Raw genomic sequence first — 25,385 nt, 5'->3', positions numbered from 1 at the left:
TGTGCAGGTTCTATGATAAGCGCTGGAATATCAAAGATAGAAGACAGTATCTGCATCAAGGCCTACTTATTTTTCTTTATGGATTTATTATTACCTGGCATTATGTGTGTTTTTTTCTGTGTGTGTAATGTTCATTGTTGATGGGTGATATAGCTGTGTGTGTGAGACTACCTATCTCCCTCATCCAAATGTAAGCTTCTGTTTTGTTCATTGCTGACTATATCCCCAATGCACAGAGTATTCACATAGTATAAAGTCATTACATAAAGCATATGTTTTAAAACATATTTGTTTTAAAAAATAGGTAAGCATAAAGTGCAGTGGAAAGATAGCAGAGGAGAACCAGCTCAGCCTGAGGAATGAGGAAAACCCTCAGCCAAGAGTTCTCTATGGAGCAAGTCATGAAGAGATTCTGAAGAGTCAAAACAAGGCATTTAGGAAAAACTGTGAGCTGTACTGTTGGAGCAAAAAGTGCTTTGGTGAAAAGAAGAGGAAAGAGAAGTATGGCAGAGGAGGGAAGCAGAAGGAGATCGCAGTGGGCCTTGGACTCCATGTTGAGGAGTCTGGATATTTTCTTTAGGCAAAGGGTCCGGATGGGTCTGCTGGATGCCTGTAGGTTTGACCTGTCTGAGTCCATTCCCCCTTCCTCTGGACATTCACTTGTTGCCTGTGACTGAGGAGGGCCTGACTGCATCTCCTAGGCTCTGGGGACAGACCTCTGACCTAGACCTGGGTATTTAGTTTTCTATCTTCCTGGTCAGAGGGATCGATTTCTGCACGAGAATGTGACTCACGTTGGTGCCAAAAGACTTAATCTTGGAACTTTTTTTTGGTTGGAACTATCTGGTATAAGAAAGTACTTTTGCACTGAGGTTGAAGAGCTTTGATACTATAAACTTTGGGGACACCACGAAAGAAGGATCTACTAAAATAAAACGAATATAAAGGAAAGAAATATTAAGATATGAAGAGACATGCTCTCTGATGACATTGTTTAAACATCTGGACTTAGCCACATGTAAAATTAAAACCTTTGCTGGACCTTCCAGTTATGTGGGCCCCCAAAGTCCTCGACCTCTTTTTTTTATTTTTCTTTTTTTTAAGCCAGTTAGATTTTCTTAAGCCAGTATGTTAGATTTCTCTCTCATTCACAGAAGAATCCAAGCTGTTTGAGTATAGAAGAAATTGGAGGCTATGTGCCAGAAAGAAGGTATGTGTGACAGAGAGATTTTGACATTTCTGGAGAAAATTAGACAGTTAAACTGCTGAAGGCTCTGGTGATTAGGTATGTCAAGTCAAGACTAGAGAACAAAATATGGACCACACTAGATTTGGGCAGGGGTCTGAGGGCTACAGAAGTTTGTGAACTGTTAAAATGAACTATCAGAAACCAAAGGCCCTGTCTGGATTTCTCTAGAATCCAAGCTGCTAAATTGGAATAGTTAAATTTTCATTGAAGGCTGAGGGCAAGGCAGTGATGTGGCGTGGGGCCCTGGCTCAAAGGCTAATATATGCATATCAAGCTGGTCCAAGGAGAGCTGTTTACCTTTATGAGGCCTGTTTTTACATGCATTTTATATTCCGGAATTAATCACAATACAGAGCTTATTTACATTTAGAAAGTGGTCTGAAAGTGTAGATGATTAACTATAGAGAATAGGAATGGGAGGAAACAGGCCAGATTACAGTATCAACATCTGGCTGTGAAGGGAAAAATTCTTTCTTGACTAGGGTTCCACCTGCCCATTGGGCATGATTCTTTGGCAGATTCCACCAGTGTCCTCCATGACTTAGAATGATTCTGAATCAGTTTTTTGTCAAAGACCACCCATGCAATCATTCCATCTTGGGTGGATCTATTTGCAAATGGGCATTATGGGTATCAATATAACCGTATTTGTTCCAAGTTAGTGTAAAAGTGGCTCTGAAGTAGTTTACTTACAACTTCTTTGTACTGAGAAATCTATCCTTCAAAACTCTAAATACCATCTCTTATTTCAATGATGCCTGAGGGGTTTATGAATCTGCAGTCTTTATCACCTAACAGGTTGAAACTCTCCTAATGTCTGGATTGAGCATCTGTGCTCATATGAAAAGATGCTTCAGTTCAGTGGTAGAGATATAAATCAAGATAAAGGAAGTACTTCTGAAGCTTCAATACAGATACTCCTTGACAGTACTGCCCAGCCGTGACTCTGACAGTAATGTGTGATAAATGATCAATGCCTGTCAAAGCTCTAGGGTACCAAGGCCATTATTAAATAAAAAGTGTCTGGGACTAGAATATATACTTCATTTGAATGCAACTGTTTATAAGCATCTAAAAGGAAAGGGGGAGATCATCCAACCATTATATTAAAGGAAAAATCTAATATATTCTATTTTTTAAATTTAACCAGAGGGTAACATTTTAAAATACCATTCAGGTTGTATTATTAACATCACTGCTGGAGATGACATGCTGAAGAGACGAAGTGATACACTTGCTTTGTTACTGACACATTGTCTGCCTGTGCCCATTTTAGAAGAGGACAAAGGAGTCAGGAACTGGAAAACCCAAGTAGCCACAGGGATGCCTATAATTTCCTTGAGATAGTACTGGCCTCTTATTATTCCACTTAAATCTGAAGAAGTTTATAAAATCTTATCCATAACACTCCTTTGAAGATTCTATTTTTCTGACGTTACATCACTGTGATTCAGAAAGAATAGCAGAGGTTGATAGAAAGTACACTTGAAGAAATGTTAAAAATCAAACTGATAGAAACAGTAAGTCTGGAGTAGAAGCTAAAATGAACCATAGAGACTGTCTTTTTCTTGCTTATTATAAACACATAAGAACTTGATATAACACTCAGTACCCTGTGTGGTAACTAAGAGCTCATCTTGACTGGAAAAGCCTTCTCTGGCATTCATTCATTCATTCAAAAAGTGCTTATTTGGTATTTTCTCGATTCTAGTCACTGAGGAAAGAACAATAAGATAGTAGACTGGACCGTGGAGTCTATCCTGGGGAAGCTTGGAGTCTAATAAAGAGACAGAGGTTATGAAAATAATTACGCAAATGAATTAATTATACACATACTCAATATTATGGTAAGTCTTAAGGTGGAAAAGTACAGAATGTCATGAGAACAAATCACAAGGGCACCAATATAAACTAATTCCTACCTGGATACTTCCCATCTCTTTATTTGGTTTAGACATTAGAGAATCCACCTGCAATGCAGGAGAGCTGGGTTCAATCCTTGGCTTGGGAAGATCCCTTGGAGAAGGGCATGGGCAACCCACTCCAGTATTCTTGCCCTGAAAATTCCATGGACAGGGGAGCCTGGTGGGCTACGGTCCATGGAGTCACAAAAGAGTCTGAGAAGTTAAGACTTTTCATCTCTTCATGTATTATGTTAAACTTTTCCTATGGCCCTTATTTTAAACATTTAATTTTGAAATTATGTAGATTTCTGGAAAGCTGCAAAGACAGCACAGAGAGAGCCCATGTTCATCCAGTTTCTCCCACTGAGCACATCTTACTTAACTGTTGTATAATATCAAAACCAGGAAACTGATATTAATATAAAATATGTATAGTTCTATGTAATTTTACTACACATTAGTTCCATGTAATCATGACTGCAACCAAGATACAAAAGTCTTCTACCACTGCAAAGGTTTCCCTCCTGCTCCCACTTTATAATCAGTCGCATCCACTGACCCCTCCCCACCACTGTCATTAAGTTCTGGAAACCACTGATCTGTTCTTCATCTCTATAGTGTTGTAATTTCAGAAGTATTATATAAATACAATCATACATATGTAATCTTCTGAGATTGGCTTTTTCACTTGGCATAATGCCCTTGCGATCCAGCCAAGTTGTTGCCTGTATCAATGATTCTTACTTTTTATTGGGCTATTACTTCACAATGTGAATGTATAATAGTTTGTTTAACCATTCACCTGTACGCGTGCTAAGTTGCTTCAATGTCCAACTCTTTGTGACCCTATGGACTGTAGCCCACTAGCTACCTGTGTCCTTGGAATTCTCTAGGCAAGAATACTGGGGTGGGTTGCCATGCCCTCCTCCAGGGGATCTTCCTGACCCAGGGATCGAACACACGTCTCTTGCGTCTCTTGCACTGGCAGGTGGGTTCTTTACCACTAGTGCCACCTGGGAAGCCCAACCCTTTACCTTTTATAGGATATTTTGGCTATTTCCTATGAACTTCTAAATATATTAATTATAGTTATTATTATTAATTATACCCATTATTTTTAACCCAACATCTGAGATTTTTGCAGTTTTGTTTTATTGAGTAAGTTTCTTTCTCTTGATAATGGGCATTTTTTTTTTCCTATGTCTTCTCATGTCCAGAAATCTTTTATTATTAAACTAGACATGTTGGTGATATACCATAGAGACTGGATTTTGTTATCCTCCCTGACAATTCCTGAGTTTTGTTTTGAAATTAAGTTAAATTACTGACAGATCCCCTAGAATGTGTAGACTTGGTTTTATGAGTTGTTAGGCTGAGTCTATTTTTCCCTCAATTCAAAGGGAATTTCTTTTTCTTGTGACTTAGTCTTTCTAAGGTGTGATCTTTTTAGGGGTTTTAATGGAAAGCTTAACGTATTTACCGACTGCCCTAAATGGCTGGATTCAGACTCCAACCTGACTTCCATATGGCAGATAACAGCTGAAATCTCTGTTCATCTCTCCCCCTCTCCTAGCCTTTCAGCTGCTTTTTTTTTCTCTCTGGCATTCTTGGCATTTTACCTACATTTGTAATTCAAGGATCAACCAAGGACCCACGGGAAGTTTATACTTAGATTTTGAGTTTCTCTTGTGGCTCACTTCCTCCTAAAATTTCTAGGAATTTTGGAAGCATCATACTCCATGCTCTGCTTTATCAGATCAACAAAACTGCACTTTTTGCTGATATTTCCCTGCCCTGGATCTTCCAGACTGGGGAGTAGCCCTCACGGAGGAAGCTGTATAGACACTCATTTATACAGTGAGAGTCCCTTCATTGGGGTTTGATTCTCTCCTAGTTTTTGCTTGTTTTCAGTTACTCTCTCATGTCTTCAAGCAGATTAAAAATTTTTTTTCTCAGGATTTATGATTTTTAATCTATCAAAGAGTCAATTTGATTTAAACAACTCTTCCATGTCTTACTTAACATGATCTGTTTTTGAATTTTGGCATAAATGTATTTACTTATGTTTCTATGAAAAGCATCTATGGCATTCCAAGTCTAGCTTTCCATGGATAAAAATACATCTTTATTTTCTTTATATGTTTCATCTTCTGACAACTGAGGGATTTTTCTGTAATTTCTCTTGGAAGTCAAATTTAAAAGTCAATTTAAAAATCAAATAAACATTTGTTGATTTGAGATCCAATGAAACCTTACTTTAAGCCCAGTGTTGCTCAAAACGCCTGCTTATGAGATAAAGATCAGTTAGATGGAAAAATTTTACTTATTTATTAGCTAGTCAGTAAGTCCCCTTTAGAGCAATATATGTTATACCTCTAGATTTGATATGGCATATGAGCCTTTCTGCCAGCCTTTATTTGTCTGTTTGCTGTTGTTTAGTCACTATGTTGTGCCAGACTCTTCTAAGACCATACGGACTGTAGCCTGCCAGGCTCCTCAGTCCATGGGATGTCTCAGCCAAGAATACTGTAATGGGTTGCCATGTCCGTCACCAGGGCATTTTCCCAACCCAGGGACTGAATCCACATCTCCTACATGGCAGGTGGATTCTTTACCCCTTGAGCCACCTGGGAAGCCTTAGCACCTTAGAAAATTCTTTGATATCCTGGGATAGAATCAAGGCAGAGTGTGGTTAAAGTTTGTTTTATAATATTTTTCTTTTATCTGAATAATCTGACTTCAGGTTGCTTGACTTTCCCATCTAGTTACTCTCTCTAGAGAATGTTGCTTTTCTAGCCAATTGAAAGACCTTGTTTTCTTCTTATTATTACTCCAAATGCTATGTACCTTTGAGTGTTCATCCAGTTCATATCTTCTGAACTTTCCTACCAAGGAATCTCTACCATTTTATCTATGCAGGGTTTTTACTCATGATAAATCAGTTCACACACATTTCAAGCTCTGCAGAGGACCAACGAGTAGATTAGAAGTAACTGAGACGGGAATGGGAGTAGAAAAGAGGTGGCCTTGAAAACCACTGCTAAGACACTTCTAAAGCTGATCTGGCTACAGTCAGATAATAGGAAGCTTTTCCTTTCAGATCTATCCAAGATAAATGCTTTCCTGTCTTATTTTATAATTCAATCATAGTTTTCTTTCCAGCCAGATCAGAAGATTCTTGAGGGCAAGGATCATGACAACCCCTTTCCCTGTAGGACTGAACATAGTGCTTTACACAGGAGTAAAATTTTATTTGAGTGTGTTGCTTTGAATTTTGACCATTTGGCTGAATCTATAGGTTTTCTTCATTTATAATTTTCTAGTTACTTGACATTGTTTGTCAAATTTTGATATCCTGCTAAACAGCACGAAGATGCACCTTGAAGATTAGTAATTTGACTTCTGCCTGATTCTTTAGCCACAGGACATATTACTTTATTTCTCCCTCACTTACCATGCTCTTGCTACATTGGTCTTTTTTCAGTACTTTTACATATCATGCAGTTCTTTGCCTAGAATGGACATGGCGTGGTTGCTACTTTCATCACCCATCTGTCAGACCCAATGGTAATTCCTCAGAGAGGTTTTCCTGATCACCTGATCAATATTTCATGTTCCCTTGAACATTCCCCTGTTTAAGAGAATGTTCCCCTGACATTCTCTTTCCTATTACTTTGTTTTACTTTCTTTGTGAAAGTGAGTCACTCAATTGTGTCTGACTCTTGGTGACTCAATGGACTATACAGTCCATGGAATTCTCCAGGCCAGAATGCTGGAATGGGTAGCCTTTCCCTTCTCCTGGGGATCTTCCCAACCCAGGGATCAAACCCAGGTTTCCTGCATTGCAGGCAGATTCTTTACCAGCTGAGCTATAAGGAAAGCCCACTTTCTTTGTAGCACTTCCTTTTACCTGAAATTATTCTCTCAATAGTTGGTTGTTTGCTTCCTGTCTGTCTTCCCATGTTAGTGTCTAAACTCCAGGAGGGCAAGGAAACTCCTTTCATTAACAGCAGTATCCTCAATGCTCAGAACTGTGAATGATTATTGAGTTGTCACCCAACTGTGTGCCATCTTCAAAACAATTTGTCATGGATCCAGTATTTCAAAGCACATAATTGTCAAATGGTTTTACTGTTAAATGGCATGAAAGTAGGGACTAGGGAGCAGGGATTTTTCAAAGGAATAAACAAAGTATTATTTTCAATTTAATTACACAGTGAGAGCACAGGTCATAGAATCTACCAATGAAAAGCAAAGGAGAAATATTGACAGTGTCTTGAATATAATAATTGTTGCTGTTCAGTTGCTCATTAGTATCAGACTATTTGCAGCCCCACGGACTGCAGCATGCCAGACTTCCCTGTCATTCGCTATCTCCTAGAGTTTGCTCAAACTCTTGTCTGTTGAGTTGGTGATGCTATCCAACCATCTCATACTCTCTCCCTGCCTTCTCCTCCTGCCCTCATTCTTTCTCAGCCTTAAGACCTTTTCCAATGAGTCAGCCCTTGGCAAACCCACTCCAGTATTCTTGCCTGGAGAATCCCAGGGATGGGGGAGCCCAGTGGGCTGCCATCTATGGGGTCGCACAGAGTCGGACACGACTGAAGCAACTTAGCAGCAGCAGCAGCAGCCCTTGGCATCAGGTGGCCAAAATATTGGAGCTTATTGAGTATTTACTGTGTGTACTTATTGAGTATTTACTGCGTACTAGATTAGACCTTAAAAATACTAGAATATAAACTATCAAATACTAGACTTTGAAAAAAAATACCAAAACTCATTTAGACCTTATGGTAACTGAGAGATAGGTATACTATAGTCATCATTTTCTGGTTGATAACACTGAGAACAGGAGTTAGATAAGGAGTAACATAGGTTGATTTGCCTGGAGTTCTAAAGCCAGTAACTGGACTTCCCTGGTGGCTCAGAGGGTAAGAGCATCTGCCTACAATGTGGGAGACCCGAGTTCAATCCCTGGGTCAGGAAGATCCCCCTGGAGAAGGAAATGGCAGCCCACTTCAGTACTCTTGCCTGGAAAATCCCATGGACAGAGCAACCTGGTGGGCTATAGTCCACGGGGCCGCAGAGAGTCAGACATGACTGAGCAACTTCACTTTCACTTTCTAAAGCTAGTGAGTGGCAGAGCTGGGAATTAACCCCGAGCAGTTGGATTCCATTCTGTGGTTGTAACCGTTGTGCTGCTGTCGTGCCTCATTGCCACTTAGGAGTAAGAGTTTATTCTTACTTCTTTAGTTCTCTCATTTATTTATAAAGTAGAGCTGGAATTATTTTGCATATAGTCTCACAACTATATAGTTTAGAATAAGGAATCATGGACTTGCAGTTGACTTGCAGGCCCATGTATGTTATTTATCTATGTAAAATTCCACCGAACATCTCCAATTCTCAGTTTCCAGTTATGCAACATGAAGGGTACTTTGAGCCTTGTTAAAGATAAACTAGTATTTTATGATATTGTATTTTCTCGTGGGAGCCCTGAGTACCATACTGCTGCTAAATTGCAGAAGAAGATTGTTAGGGATATTTAATAGATTGTGCTGTGCTTAGTCACTCAGTCACATCCGACTTTTTGCGACTCTGTGGACTGTAGCCTGCCAGGCTCCTCTGTCCATGGGGACTCTCCAGGTAAGAATAGTGGTATGGGTTGCCATGCCCTCCTCCAGGGGATCTTCCCAACCCAGGGATCGAGCCCAGGTCTCCCACATTGCAGGAGGATTCTTTACCATCTGAGCCATCGGGGAAGCCTATGAATACTGGAGTGGGTAGCTTATCCGTTATCCCTACCCAGGTATCAAACCAGGGTCTCCTCCATGGAAGGTGTGTTCTTTACCAGCTGAGCTACCAGGGAAGCCCTGTTTAATAGATTACCTGGACTTTATTCATCTCCAGTTTGTTCTTCTCATTAGCACTCTGGTCTTGTTTGCCGGCTCCTTTCTTCTGAGGGCCTTTTCCGAAAAAGATGTAATTTACAAAGGCATATTCCAGCAGAGCCAGGAACACAAACACGAAGCAACCCATCAGGTAAATGTCAATCGCTTTGACATAAGGAATCTTTGGCAGGGTCTCCCTGAGGTGAGTGCTGATGGTGGTCATTGTCAGCACTGTGGTGATTCCTATGAAACAGAAAAACACAGCTCAGCTGAGTGTACTTGTTAAGTTTCCTATTGAAGACAGATGACGGACGCCATTCTCTTGTTAGTATCCCAGAATGACAGCAGTGATACAACAAACCACGGGGCAAAAAGAGAAAACAATATAAAAGACAAAGCTGCAGGCTCCTTACGTAGTTCATGAGTGAATCATAAAATAGGATGCTTTGTGAGTGTTGGGTTGAAAACTGTGTTTTAAAAAATAGTGCACAAAGGAGAAAGAAAGGTAGATGGAAATATTAAAATCTCATTGATTCACCCACTGTTTACTGTCACATGCCCCTCATTCTGCTACATGCCACCTTCTTTCTTTCCTTCTCTCAGCATCTGTCATGTCCATCCTAAATCTGTTCTTGTAATACTAATCCCCACAGCAGCCACTACCAAACTGAAAGTCAGTGACCAGTTTAAGGAGAACTATTTCATTGCATTAAACTAATATACCCAGGTCATAGGGTCAATATTGCTTTTTAAAAGGATAATGCAACATTCATAGTGAGTTGACATGGAAAGAAGAAACTAATAAAGTTCATGATTTGCATCAATTATTTGATATATGTATTTTAAAATATAATAAAATCTTACTGACTTTTCCCCCTCAAATATTACCTCTAATTCCTTGATTCCAGAGACTAGAGTGAGTTAGCTCCCTGGAGTCAGGAAAAGACTTCCTAAAAATTCAACTTGTTAAAGAAATTTAAGACTGTAGTCTTTTAGAAGGAAGATTTTTGCTTTGTTTACTTTGTTAAATGTATCATTCTTAACAGTATAATCTGTGTGTGTCTGTATAACATTTTGTGTTGATGATGGTGATGAAACAATGATTGGGGAAAATAAGAAGTGATGTTCCTATTGAATCCTAAACTATGCTGTAATGCTGATATTGCACACCTGTATAGGACTTCCCTGGTGGCTCGGACGGTAAAGAATCTGCAATGTGGGAGACTCAAGTTTGAACTCTGGGACAGGAAGATCCCCTGCAGAAGGGAATGGCTACCCACTTCAGTAGTCTTGCCTGGACAGAGGAACCTGGTGGGCTACAGTCCATGGGGTCACAATGATTTGGACATGACTGAGTGACTAATATACACACATAGTGATTTTACAGTTGTGAACACATCTCTGAATTCTATGCAGTCGTAACAGCCTGCTGAGTGGGATAGGGCAGGTATATTATTTCCATTTTATAGCTCAGTAAACAGAGACTCTGAGATTAGCTATTTTACTGTAGATCTCTGATTTAGGGGCAAAAAGGCAAGGAGGTATGAAGCCAAGGCATTTAAAATAAAAGCAAAACCTAAAACTTGATGGAGTTTCTTAAAAATAAAGACAAGAAATGCAAAATGGATACTAAAGACAAAGGAGAACTGGCAAAGGGCATAGAAGTTCGAAAATGATAAGGGAATAAAATAGTTTCAACCTCATTTGCGAGTGAGATTATTCTATTTGGATTCCCTGATTTGACTGCCCAGTTTTAGGAGAACAGAGGTAGTCAGAACTACTGTACAAAAAGTTTAAATCGTTGACATCAGTAATAGATTTAAATGTCTGGACTGATATGAAATGCTCTCATGAGTGGTCCTATTTACTTTTTTGAATAAAATTTTAAGTTTTTCATAATATAATTCTACCTAACCTCTGATACAGAAACAAACAATTCATTAAAATACATCAATTCCACTTCTGCTTCTAGTCCTTGGCTTAAATTTTTTTAAGCAAGGTGGGGGGTGGTAAATAAATTTATTTTCTACTTAATTAGGTTTTAAACTATCTTAGGTTTTACATTTCAAAAGACAGTTTTATTCATTATCTTTATATTCTGACATCTCTAATCAAAATATTGTTAGCTTTGAGGAGAGATGTGTAAAAAAGAACTGCAATTCATGACCTTGATGGTTCATATTCCCTGCTGTGGACATTGTCCAATGGTTTTCTTTAACCATGGCATATATATGTATTCATGTTCACATTCAGATAATATGTGCACATACATATGTATGATATGATAAACTATTTGTCTAGTTTCCTTAGTCTTGGAATGTTCAAAGGTTGATGAGGGGCTGCTAGCACTTGACTTTGTGAGCCTTAAATACTCAACCAATAGAAATGAGCTTTAGACATGATGACTAGTCTAGGGGTAAAAGGTTATGCTGATTATTTGATCTAGTTCTGTAGTCTCAGAAGACCTAGGCATGTTAGCTTAGTCACAAATGATGCTCTTTTGTGTGCACATATGCATGTGTGTGTGTGTGTGTGTTTGCGCGTGTGTGCACGTGCATGAATAATCCCGGAAGATGATAAATGAAATGGCTCTGGGTCAAATAATAAGGCCGACCCACACATACCCAGATTCATCAGACAGATCGTACATATTCTAACTTTCCAAGGAATCCTTTAAAATTAAATACAGCCCTTCAGCTTGGAGCAATTATTCAGTCATGGCAAGATTAATTCTGAATTTTGTTCTTCAGGAAAGAAACCATTTCTATTCTGTCCTGATTACAGATCATTAATACAGCTGATGAATATCTGTACCTTTCTCAAGTGCAAGAAGCTCCATTTAAGGGAAATTCAGATAGATACAATTTAACTACATTTAATATTCAAAAGATAGTATTGACAGAGCTTGTGAATGGTTACAAGATTTAGCTTTCTTCAGGTCCATTTGAGAATAATGTAATAATGTTCTTCACCAAAGAAAGCAGGAACCAAGGAAGAAATCACGAAGTTAGTAAAAATTAGTGTAATGAGAATTTTAAAATATGCTCTAAGAAGCACTTATATATGGTTGAATGTACTCCAAGATTATTATTTTTTTAATTTTGGTAAAGTGATAAAAAGACGTTATGTTGTAAAACATGCACTCTGTTAAGTGCTTACATGGAGATGTTTTATTACCAAACACCCTTAGGGTACTCTCATCCTTTGGCTCTCTATGTGAGAAGCCCTTGCCCGTAATGCTTCTCATTGGTTGTTATTTGAGATGAAATCCCACCAGCCCTCTGGGGTGCTGGAATGCATTACCTAGTGCAACTCTGGCTGCAGATGCATCATAATTGATCCAAAACGACACCCAGGACAGAATTGTAATCAGCGTGGAAGGCATGTAGGTTTGCAAAATGAAGTAACCAATGTTTCTTTTTAGACGAAAACTTAGTGACAGTCGTGGGTATGCCCCTGAATGGGAAAAAAATAAAAGAAAAAAATCAGATGGTCATTTGGTTGGCTCCATCTTCTTTCTCAGCACCCCTAGTACATTTGGGGGGAAACTTCTCACCTGTTGTGAACTCCACCTTCTTGGACACCATCTTGTAATCAACAATTGAAAACTGAGGGAGCTCAATTTTATTCACTCCTGTCACTGCGCCCTCTCCTCCATTCCAGTAAAACTCAATGTCATCAGTGGTGTAGCCATCTGAAATGAAGAAACAGCATAGTTAGATAGAGTTCAGTTGGCTAGAAATTCATTTTGAAGACAGTCGGGGACCTGAGAAAAAATTCCCAGTGATTGATGATAGGATGATGTGTTAAATCAGGACGACAAAAGAGATTTGTTGAGTGCTCTTTCTGATAGGCTGGTTGTGGTTGCATTGAGCAGATGGACACAGCTGGCCTTGGTGAACATAAGCTCTGTGATCATTCATTGATATCCACTATCACTGCTGCATATTTACTCTCATTGTGTCTACCAATGTAGATTGGAGGATACCTGGATTCTAGGTGTTTTGGTGTAGAAGACTCTTAAGAGTGCCTTAGACTGCAAGGAGATCAAAACAGTCAATCTTAAAGGAAATCAACCCTGAATATTTATTGGAAGAACTGATGCTGAAGCTGAAGTGCCAATACTTTGGCCACCTGATGCAAAGATCCAACACAATGGAAAAGACTGACTCTGATGCTGGGAAAGATTGAAGGCAAAAGGAGGAGAGAACAGAGGATGAGATAGCATCACTGACTCCAGGAACATGAATTTGAGTACACTCCAGGAGATAGTGAAGGATAGAAGAGCCTGGTGTGCTGCAGTCCCTGGGGTCGCAAAGAGCTGGACACGACTTAGTGACTGAACAACATTTAATCACAACAAGTATAATGATAGAGCACATATTTGTTAAGAGAGCAAAATAAAGGGGTGAAGTATAATGAAAGAACAAATTGGTACAGATCTGTTAAATGATCAAGACATTCAAGATAGCAGTCTCTTTAAAAAAAAAAAAACTTAGGCAAGCTTCTATTTATATCTTTTGATTATAGCTAATGTATATGTGAAGATTTTAGGAACCATATGATCTTTTGATGATATTTGTAATCCTTATGAGAGTGAGCTTTAAGTAATTTAAGGAGAACGTGAAGAGGATTATAGATTGTGGCAGAAGGGTCTATCCTGAAATCTATTCTCCCTTTCAGTTTTGCTCCCACTTGCCAGTAGTCTATTTAAGGTTATAGAATAGACCATAGATTATCATAGAATAGCTTGCATAAAAACAATGAATTGATATAGCCAAAAGTCTAAAATTCACTTAAGACATAGAGAAGGCTATATTTGTATCTTTCTATCTTCTAGAGACAAAGAGGATCTTTCTAAGTTTCTTTTCTTTTTTATTCAATCCTTTTGTTTTCAGCCTATATTCTTATCTTCAAGCTCTGCACCAATATCCACTTATCCCAAAGACCTGCAGTTCTCCTCTCTTCAGAGTAGAAGCCTCTGGTCATGGAGTGGAGGTGTGGGACCAGGAGCCTGGAGATTTGATTGCTTAGACTCTCTGCTTTTCTGTTAATAGTCCCACCTTCATCCCTCCTGCCAAAGCTATTTAATTAGGCAATTCCTGAGCTTTTAAAAAATTTTTATGGGGAGGGGTCTGTATATAAATATGTTTACCTGATAAGTTTATTTTTTATTTATATTCACCTCAAATAAAAAAAGCATCAAATTCTTTTCCATTTAGAAAGGAGAGAACCGGGGACTAGAAGCTTAGGTACTTGGATGGGGGTTAGAACAGTGAGATTAAGGAGGAAAGCTGGGTGTGGGGATTTGTTGGGGCCTATTTAATGAAGACTGCTACCACTTGTGTGACTATTTAGAGTAACTGCTGCTTTCACAGTCCTCTAATAAGATGTGTGTGTGTGCTAAGTCACTTTGCAACCCTATGGACCATAGCCTGCTAGGCTCCTCTGTCCATGGGATTCTTCAGGCAAGAATACTGGAGTGGGCTGCCATGCCTTCCTCCAGGGGATTTTCTGAACCCAGGGATCTAACCCACATCTCTTATGTCTCTTGCATTGGCAGGCAAATTCTTTACCACTAGCACCACCTGGGAAGCTCTTAATAAGATGTAACATGAACGTGTTAGTTGCTAAGTTGTGTCCGATTCTTTGCGATGCCATGGACTGTAGCCTGCCAGGTTCCTCTGTCCATGGAATTCTCTAGGCAACAATACTGGAGAGGACTGCCATTCCCTTCTCTAAGGGATCTTCCTGACCCAGGGATCAAACCTAGGTCTCTAGCATTGCAGTCAGATTCTTTACCATTTGAGCCATTCCCTTAATAAGAGTTAAAATTTTAAAAATGGAGAGATGACTACCTCTTGTGCATCAGTAGGGGAATGACAGCTTGCCTGGAGCCCACTATGCTTTCCACCTGGAACACTGTTTCCATTTAGGGGGCTCTGGCTATTGGGTCCAAACCCCAAGGGATATGCAAGAAAAACACAACAATATTTGTAAGAAAACCCAGTCATCCTAGGGAAGCAAAACAAGCAGGATATTCAAAATAGATGTCATCTCATGAGAAGAACCGTTGGAGAAAACAGACAAGAGTGTGAACTTCTCATTTCCCACCCTTATTCAAAATTTGAGAACACATAAGGATATATGATTAGCATGGAAAAAGTTCCTTACTTCCTTGTTCTGAAACCCATAAGTTTTAATGAAAAAGTGTGTTAGATGAATTGACGAGAAGATGCCACTGATGAGGCTAGATTAGTGGCTTGGACGACAGTTTGAACAAATTACAGAGAAGTGGAAAACATAAGGGCTAATATACGAATAGTGGGCATGAGTGAAAGAAGAAGAAGAGCTGTAACACATAAAACCAAAATACAAATTTCCCTGAATTTAACAACTAAATAATTCTGTCTATTGAGGGGTTCATTATATCAGGCAACCCTGATATCATTCCTGAACTCCAAGGTAAAATAATAATTTTACAAACTTCCAGACACAGAATAGAGGGTGTTTTCACAGGAAAAGCTATTGGACTTCAGATATACAGCTTTAGAAAGGAAGGGATTATAGAATAACAATTCAGAACAGCTAGTGTAAAAGAAAAAGGGCAGCAACTCAGAGACTCAAGTGTCCCATTCTCTGCTGAAATACCACTTCTTTCAAAAGAAGATATATAAAGATCCGAGAACAATACCCAGGAACCTATTTGAGGAAACTATTCTACAGAGGACTCCAGTCAAACAAAGGAATCAGGATGGATAACTAGGATATCATCAGGGAAAGCACTTTGGAAACAGGGGGGAAGAATTTTAAGACAACTTTGCTCAAATCTATGGAAAGACATTTCAAAATTTGAATAAAACATAATTTTGTTATAAGAAAAGCATTTGCTAAAGCTTGAATCAGGAGAGATAGAAGATCAAAATACATGTATATGTGTGGCTGAGTCCCTTTGATGTCCATGGAAACTATCACAGCCATACTCCAATATAAAATAAAATAATTTAAACAAACAAACAAACAAACAAACAAAAAGCTTGATGTTACCCCTTACAAACAAGCACCAGATTCCAACATTTAAGAACTGATAATTCTATTTCTATTTAAACAATTCCAAAGTATAAGCTAAGAATAAAAACTTCCAAATTATTTTCATAAACAGAACATATTAGTGAAACAAGATCCAGCAGGACATTAAATAACAATGCATAACATAATTAAATAAACAATGTTTATTCCAGGAGTGCAAATGATTCGATATTAGAAAAATCTAGTAATAATATTAACAGATCTAAGGAGAAAAAAAGCATATGATTGTATACACAGGTGCTAAAAAGGCATTTGACAAAATTTAATAGCCAGTCTGTTTTTTTAACAAAACAAACAACACCACCCAATAAATATGACTATATGGATATTTCCATAATGTGGTAAGATATAACTTTCTCAGTCTCAAAACTAGAATCATGTTTATTGTGGAGATAGTGGACTATTCCCATGAAAGTTAAGAACAAAATAAGAGTGTCCACTGTCATTGCTATTATTTTTAACATTGTTATGGAAACACTAGCCATTAAGTGAATCAAAATTTTGAACTATAAAGTTGGAAAATTGCTGGTTAAATTATTAAGATTAATTATACAATTGCATATCCAGTAAGCCCTAAAGAATTAACTGAATGACTGTTACAAACAATAGAATTAGTATGATTATGGGGTACAAAATTACTACACAGAAATGATTGGTTTTCATATATAAAAACAAAAATTTACAATGACTGTTTTTAAAATAGAGACAAGAAATATCTACTAATAAACTTAGAAACAGGCAAGACTTACATAAAGCAATATTTGAAACACTTTTGAAAAGCACAAAAGAAGCCTTGAACAAATAAAAAGGCATACCATATTTCAAATAGGAAGACTCAACATCATAAGTTCGTTTATAATTTAATGTGATTGCCTAGTAATACCAATGGGCTTTTTTCGTGTGTGTGTGGGGGGGTGGAACTAGACAAAAGTGATTCTAAAATTAAAACAAACAGATTAGACAATCTAAGACAACTGTAAAAATTAAGACTCTTGACTTTGTGCTACTAACAGCTTGACAACCAGGCACAAACCTATGTGTGTGTTACTCATTGGATGAGTAGGTATTGAGTGCAGACTATGTGCTGGGAATGGAAGGTTACCATGGTTACAGTAGCGAATAAAACTGACCTGGCTCCTGCCCTCTTGGAGATTGCATATTTCATGTAAAATGTAACATATTTCACCACAAAATTTCTTTCTAAATCTGTGTGGATTGGCTTCCTTTAGTACATGTTCTAATATTTAGGAAAGCTAAAACTACAATTCCCAAGGTAAAGATATAGGTACCCTTATTAAATGAATTTAAGTGATGTCAAAGGTGATATATTTGAGCATTCATTTTGGTGCAGCTCATACATTATAGAGAGGGCTCTGGAGCCAGGAATCCTGGTTTTAACTTTCTGTGGTTCTGGAGTCAACATGATGGTGGGAGCTACCTGATCACCAGCTTCCTGATTGTAGTGAAGCGCTCATTCCCCATGGTAGGGCCAGTCTGCACCGTGGTGCTGGGAGTCATTTCTAGCTGCCTGGGCTAGACTAGCCTACTACTTCTGTTTTTTTAATTTGGTAAGCAGCACTTCCTTATTAAATCTCTTTCTGCTTGTTGCCAAATGGGCTTCTATAACAATTCTGCAACAAAAATCTAGATCTATACATTGTCTTTCTCTTCTAGGGAAGATTATTTCTTCCAGATTTGGGATTACCAGAGCTTTCCATTAAAACCTCTGCTGTGGCCTCTGCTGGTCATTCATTCGCTCTTTCTATGTCTCACATCCTGCTTTCTAAACTCTGTTCTGTACCTCGGGGGTGGACTCTCTGTCTCTCTTGCTTCCTTTAGATGCCCCTAGGAAGAACGGGCTGAAGATTAGAAGGTAGAAGGGGAAGGAAAGGCCCTTGATTCTGTCTCTGACAAGGTGGCAGTGTTGCTGTTGCTGGCAATCACTGCTGGGACAGTGGGGGTGATTCCAGACTCTCACGGCACCTCCACAAACAGCCAGGACAGCATTTCTAATAGGATCCAACAGATTTAGGCTCATGGGCGCTTGCTTCTGGCTTTTGCTCCCTTAACACCCTTTTCTTTTTTCTCTCTTGCTTTTCCAGCTCTTCCAGTCATTGTGATCAATTCTCTCTACTACGTTCCCCTTTTTTAAAATTAATTAATTTATTTTGGAACTAATTTCTTTACAATATCGTAGTGGTTTTTGCCATACATCAACATGAATCAGCCATGGTTGTACATGTGTCCCCCATCGTGTACCCCCCCACCTCCACCTCCCTCCCCATCCCATCCCTCAGGGTTGTCCCAGTGCACCAGCTTTGAGTGCCCTGTTTCATGCATCGAACTTGGACTGGTCATCTATTTCACATGTGATTATACCCATGTTTCAATGCTATTCTCTGAAATCATCACACCCGCAACTTCTCCCACAGAGTCCAAAAGTCTGTCCTTATATCTGTGTTTCTTTTGCTGTCTAGCATATAGGGTCATCGTTACCATCTTTCTAAATTCCATATATATGCGTTAATATACTGTATTGGTGTTTTCCTTTCTGACTTACTTCACTCTGTATAATAGGCTCCAGTTCCATCTACCTCATTCCCTTGTTGAAAAACCTTGAGTGGTTTCTGCTTTCCCACTGAGTTTCTGTCAACACATAGTACATCTTATTGTACAAATATTTTATCTGTTTACATAGTTTTGTATTTATCTCTGCCTTTTATCTCCTCCATCTCTCATTATATTATGTACTTTTTGACAGCAAAGACCTTCTTTTATGCATTAAAGCAATTCTCAAATCCTAGAACATATTTTGCCCATAGTTATGCATCCAATATATGTATTTGTGAATAAATGAATTTATGAATGCTGTTTGCTGCTTAGGGGGTCTGAATTTATTGTCTCAAACTGGTAACCTGATATATAATTTATTTGGTAGCATTCTTGAGCCTGATACACTCTTGATTACAGTGATTCTGCCTACAGGAGCCTTACAGGTGGGTCTGGGCCCCAAGGAAATAGGAAAAGCTGCTTATTAATTTTAGGCTTACTGAGTAACTAGGTGATAAATTACAACCTCAGACTGATCTTCAAGTTGTGGGGTTCTATGGGAGAAATATGTAAGCAATATCTAGAGGTGAAGGACCAGAGATGGTTCAGTGTGGGATTGAGAGGGAAGAAGATAGTAGTGAGCTGAAAACTTCTCATTGCCCCCTCTTCTGCAGGGCAGCAGAATCCTTCAGTGCCATGCCCAATAGCAGAGCAGGAGTACGGCTGTCAATCACTGTGACTTTTAATAGCATTTAATGATTTATACAGTCAGTGGTCTGGGTCTGTATTCCCAAGCTCACTTGACTTTGTTTAACTAAAACCTCGTAGGCTTAGTGTTCAAGGCACTGAGATAATTACGGATGATTTGGGGGAAAAATAATACTCACTCCATTTTAGGTAGAAGTGTGAGTGAGTGAGTTCTCATGGGAACAATAATAGCAGCTGGATCCAAAGGAAAAAAGAGAGGCCTAGAAATAAACTATTATTCAAAGATTACACAAGAACATTTTGCCACAGAAAGCGAACATCAATTTACTCACACCCAAACAACCTATTTACCAAAGGTTCCCTTTATGAACCAGTGACTTCACACAGTGTCTCAAAGCCTGAACACTTGGATACCAAGGATATTGTTTCCTAGCAACAATAACTACACAGAAGCTCTCAAAATTTCCTCTCAGTCCCTGGGGACTTCTTAGTGGTGCAGAAAGTACAGATAAAATTAAGTTGATGTCAGTGGATAAAGATGCAGGGAGCTAGTACAAATGTACAAGGAACTGGTTGCTAGTATTTCTCTTCACTTCTTGAAACACTCTATTTTGGATGCATTTTCTAACTTGGAAATAAAAATTACTCCCTGCTGTGCTTAATAGAGCTGGGAGGATGGTCTAAAATTGTACTGAACTGTGTTTTAGAGAATAGAGAGATTTCAGCTTCTAATCTGCAAGTGGACATAAGTGAATATATTTGCCTCTGTGGTGTGGCCACAGCCTTATCACAAGTTTCACAGTGTGAGGTTTGATTGGTTTAAGCCAATTGTTAAAACTCCATCATCCTCTTTGCTATGGTCATTGGCTCAGGGTTAAGCAATAAGTCACGTCTAAAACAATTAGGTTATAGCAGTCTCCTGGCCACCTTTTTTGCTTGGAAATAGGCCTGTGACCCAAGTTGGTCCTGTCCTAGAGAAAGCTAGGAATTGTGTTTAAAAGTTGGAGGAGAGAAGTTCTCCCTTTCTCTTTTAGCTGTAGGTAAACAAGAAATGCTCAGTGGAGAGTGGCCAGTCTAGCTATAAAAGCTGGTTTCTTCCCTTCTTGTTTATGCCAGTCATTATTAGCACCTAATTGAAATCACTCATGATCAAGATTTTAGTTGACCTATTGAAATAGATTTAGTAGTCTGCCCCTCTCTATTATCCTCCACATGAAGGCCAAAATATTAGGAATTTATCAATATCTCTGGTCTAGGAGCTGTGTAGAGCCTTCCTATTACAAAGTTGTTAGATATTTGTAATGGTGCATCTCTGAAGCAGATGAAAAACCTGTCTCTGTTCTTAGTCGCTCGCTCAGTCATGCCCAACTCTTTGCAACCCCACGGACGGCTCCTCTGTCCATGGGCAAAATTGCTCAAGTGGGTTTCCATGACCTCCTCCAAGGGATCTTCCCAACCCAGGAATTGGACCCAGGTCTCTCATATTGCAGGCGGATTCTTTACCATCTAAACCACTAGAAAGCTAGTTGGATCTAATCCTTTAAGTGGCTCCAAGTCTATTGTAGCACTTACTCTAAAGGCTACTTGGGATTCCTTTCTCACTTATCTCTATATCCTAAGAAGCAGTAAAGCAATCAGGGAAGCCAGATTTTTAAAGCATTCTCACAAGTATTAAGAAACTGTAGGTACAAATCTAGGCAACAAGCCACTTTATAAGTGACTCCTTCCTGATGACTCACCATTTGAGTGGTCATTCTGTCCCTAGGGATGGCTCTCTTGCTATTTTCTTAGTCAGCTCAACATTTAATTAGATTTCTAGGTAATCATTAGAAAATATGTCTGTATAATAAGTAAAAATTCATCGTTTCTGAGAGCATTCACCATCTGATCTTTATCTACCCCTTGTGCCAATAGAAAACAAGCCAAGTACATTTCTTACATGACAGCACCTCTTATGTTTGAGCACACGTCTCATCATCCCTTTCATTGTTTCCTTCTTTAGGTTTTGGTCCTCCCCAGGATATACTCAACCTATGAAACCTCTCCTCTCAGCAGTTCTGAGGTTGCTGATATACTCCTTGAACCATGGGAACCCCAACTGAGGGGTGGCCATGTCTACCTCATCCCTTACCCCTCCTTTTGCATTATCTGGCAACTTTTCCTGTTGAACCGACTCACCCCCAAGATTAAACCTGCCCTGGTCATTGAGCCACTCCTGAGTGATTTAGAAATTCAGCAGCATCAGATTTGGAATTATGTCACTTCCTTAGATCTGAAATCTTCAAGTCCAGGATTGTCTGCTGGTTTCTTAAGCATTCCTTGAGAGACCCTCCACTATTTCCAGCCAGATATAAGATGCACAAGAAGCAGAGTCAGGATTCTCAGTCTTCTCATGCTGGTCAACCCTGGCCAGTTCCTATGTTTGCCCACTGTGTAAATTTCAAGAATGACTTTCCAAAAGACCTGTTCCTTCATACCGGATTAATACTGCATAATCCATTAATGTTGTCTATACTTGGTCATCCCCTTTTAAAGCCTTTTAGATCCCAAGTACCTTGGCTTTTAGAGACAGCTTCCCACTTTATTTTCAATATATTAAAATGTATTAAAATGTATTCACATTCTATCTTAAACTTAATTTATGTGTCACTAATAAAAGTACTAATAAAAAAATAAAATCACTGGAACATTCAGGTAGGACCTAAATCAAATCCCTAACGATTATACAGTGGAAATGAGAAATAGATTTAAGGGACTAGATCTGGTAGACAAAGTGCCTGATGAACTATGGACGGAGGTTTGTGACATTGTACAAGAGACAGGGATCAAGACCATCCCCAAGAAAAAGAAATGCAAAAAAGTAAAACGACTGTCTCAGGAGGCCTTACAAATAGCTGTGAAAAGAAGAGAGGCGAAAAGCAAAGGAGAAAAGGAAAGATATACCCATTTGAATGCAGAGTTCCAAAGAATAACAAGGAGAGATAAGAAAGCCTTCCTCAGTGATCAGGGCAAAGAAATAGAGGAAAATAATAGAATGGGAAAGACTAGAGATCTCTTCAAAAAAATTAGAGATACCAAGGGAACATTTCATGCAAAGATGGGCTCAAAAAAGGACAGAAATGGTGTGGACCTAACAGAAGCAGAAGATATTTAGAAGAGGTGGCAAGAATATACAGAAGAACTATGAAAAAAAGATCTTAATCAACCAGATAATCATGATGGTGTGATCACTCACTTAGAACCAGACATCCTGGATGTGAAGGCAAGTGGGCCTTAGGAAGTATCACTATGAACAAAGCTAGTGGAGCTGATGGAATTGCAGTTGAGCTATTTCAAATCCTAAAAGATGATGCTGTGAAAGTGCTGCACTCAATATGCCAGCAAATTTAGAAAACACAGCAGTGACCAGGACTGGCCACAGGTCAGTTTTCATTCCAGTCCCAAAGAAAGGCAATGCCAAAGAATCCTCAAACTACCGCACAATTGCACTCATCTCACACGCTAGCAAAGTAATACTCAAATTCTCCAAGCCACGCTTCAACAATACATGAACCGAGAACTTCCAGATGTTCAAGCTGGATTTAGAAAAGGCAGAGGAACCAGAGATCAAATTGCCAACATCTGTTGGATTATCAAAAAAGCAAGAGAGTTCCAGAAAAACATCTATTTCTGCTTTATTGACTACGTCAAAGCCTTTCTGTGGATCATCACATACTGTGGAAAATTCTGAAAGAGATGGGAATACCAGACCACCTGACCTGCCTCCTGAGAAATCTGTATGAAGGTCAGGAAGCAAAAGTTAGAAGTGGACATGGAACAACAGACTGGTTTCAAATAGGAAAAGGAGTACATCAAGGCTGTCTATTGTTACCCTGCTTATTTAACTTATATGCAGAGTACATCATGAGAAACGCTGGGCTGGATGAAACACAAGCTGGAATCAAGATTGCTGGGAGAAATATCAATAACCTCAGATATGGAGATGACACCACCCTTATGGCAGAAAGTGAAAAAGAACTAAAGAGCCTCTTGATGAAAGTGAAAGAGGAGAGTGAAAAAGTTGGCTTAAAGCTCAACATTCAGAAAACTAAGATCATGGAATCCAGCCCCATCACTTCATGGCAAATGAATGGAAAAACAGTGGAAGCAGTGGAAGACTTTATTTTTATGGCCTCCAAAATCACTGCAGATGGTGACTGCAGCCATGAAATTAAAAGACGCTTACTCCTTGAAAGAAAAGTTATGACCAACCTAGACAGTATAGTAAAAAGCAGAGATGTTACTTTTCCAGCAAAGGTCCATCTAGTCAAGGCTATGGTTTTTCCAGTATTCATGTATGGATTGAGAGTTGGACTATAAAGAAAGCTGAGCACTGACGAATTGATGCTTTTGAACTATGGTGTTGGAGAAGACTCTTGAGAGTCCCTTGGACTGTGAGGAGATCCAACCAGTCCATCCTAAAGATCAGTCCTGGGTGTTTATTGGAAGGACTGATGTTGAAGCTGAAACTCCAATACTTTGGCTACCTGATGTGAAGAGCTGACTCATTTGAAAAGACCCTGATGCTGTGAAAGATTGAAGGCAGGAGGAGAAGGGGTTGACAGAGGATGAGAGGGTTGGATGGTATCACAGACTCAATGGATATGAGTTTGAGTAAACTCCAGGAGTTGCTGATGGACAGGGAGGCCTGGCATGATGCAGTCCATGGGGTCATTAAGAGTCAGTCCATGGGGCTGCAAAGAGTTGGACACAACTGAGTGACTTTCACTTTCACTTTTCCTTTATGTATTTTGGATCTAATAATTTAAGATCCTTGATAAGCCCATAGTATGTAGACATTTTGCGTATAGTACTTTTTGGTGAAATGATTTTGCTGGAGCCTAGAGACCAACTGGGCTCTAGTACACTGCCTAAGATCTTCTTCTATGCTTTCTTTATTTGAAATACGTCCAGTTTCTCCTAAATTTACCACTGGTGGGAATTCTGCTGCCATCATCAGATCTTCTGATCTTGACTGTGGCTTGTCCTGACTCTAAACTGGCCCCCACCTGGAATTTCTCAAGATGAAATTGTCTGGCAGGTTGGACTGCATGCTCTAGCCATCCCCATGGGTTATTCAGGTGCCCTCTTTGAGGCTGAGCCTGTCTGACCCTGTCTGACCTCTTTCCCCTACCATTTTTTCTGGCCTCATATTGATGAAGTTCCTACATGCTTTATGCCTTATCTGTCCAAATCACAGTATTCTTGGTATAGCTAGCTAGCAAAGAGCAATACTTTCCTTATTCTAGTCACCTGTTAAAGCAGCACAAGTTTAAATGAGCTTTTTGACAGTCACATTATTTTTCAGTTCAGTTTAGTTCAGTCGCTCAGTCATGTCTGACTCTTTGCAACCCCATGAATTGCAGCATGCCAGGCCTCCCTGTCCATCACCAACTCCCAGAGTTCACTCAGACTCACATCCATCAAGTCAGTGATGCCATCCAGCCATCTCATCCTCTGTCGTCCCCTTCTCCTCCTGCCCCCAATCCCTCCCAGCATCAGAGTCTTTTCCAATGAGTCAACTCTTCGCATGAGGTGGCCAAAGTACCGGAGTTTTAGCTTTAGTATCATTCCTTCCAAAGGAATCCCAGGGCTGATCTCCTTCAGAATGGATCTAGTATAGTCTAATATAGTCCCCATTAAATTGATCTAATTCAATTTGACTTGCTGTTGAGACTTTAAAAAAAAATTTTTTTATTTGCTCACCTGTGCTTCATGTTCTCTTCAAATTTGATAAACATGCCTTTTTATCATTCTCTTGATTAAGACAAATGTGGGATGTCAGAGACAAAGATAGAGCTCTGTTATAGTCTACTGGCAATGTTCCTTTAGATTGATATAAAAAATCTTTAATCAGCATTTTTCAGGGTGGCAACATCATCTATTCATTTAATATTCACCTAATGGTTTTAGCTTTGAGCCTGTATCTCCATATGTATCAGTATCAAGTCTATT

At 39.1% G+C, this 25,385-nt stretch overlaps 1 protein-coding gene across 1 annotated transcript in view; it reads right to left on the bottom strand.

Moving 5' to 3' along the window:
• GABRB1 (gamma-aminobutyric acid type A receptor subunit beta1) overlaps positions 1-25,385 on the bottom strand; it is a 438,990-nt gene that overhangs the window by 9,441 nt on the left and 404,164 nt on the right. Inside the window, exons 6-8 of the mRNA XM_069593059.1 lie at positions 12,601-12,738; positions 12,348-12,500; positions 9,043-9,287 (exon numbers count right to left, since the gene is read on the bottom strand). Coding sequence (XP_069449160.1) covers positions 9,043-9,287; positions 12,348-12,500; positions 12,601-12,738 — 536 coding nt within the window. The remainder of the gene's footprint in view (positions 1-9,042; positions 9,288-12,347; positions 12,501-12,600; positions 12,739-25,385) is intronic.

This window comes from Ovis canadensis, chromosome 6 (genome assembly GCF_042477335.2).
Source record: "Ovis canadensis isolate MfBH-ARS-UI-01 breed Bighorn chromosome 6, ARS-UI_OviCan_v2, whole genome shotgun sequence".
Classification (NCBI taxonomy): domain Eukaryota; kingdom Metazoa; phylum Chordata; class Mammalia; order Artiodactyla; family Bovidae; genus Ovis; species Ovis canadensis.
The sequence above is the reverse complement of the archived record's forward strand: the minus strand, read 5'-3'. Positions and strand labels throughout refer to the sequence as shown.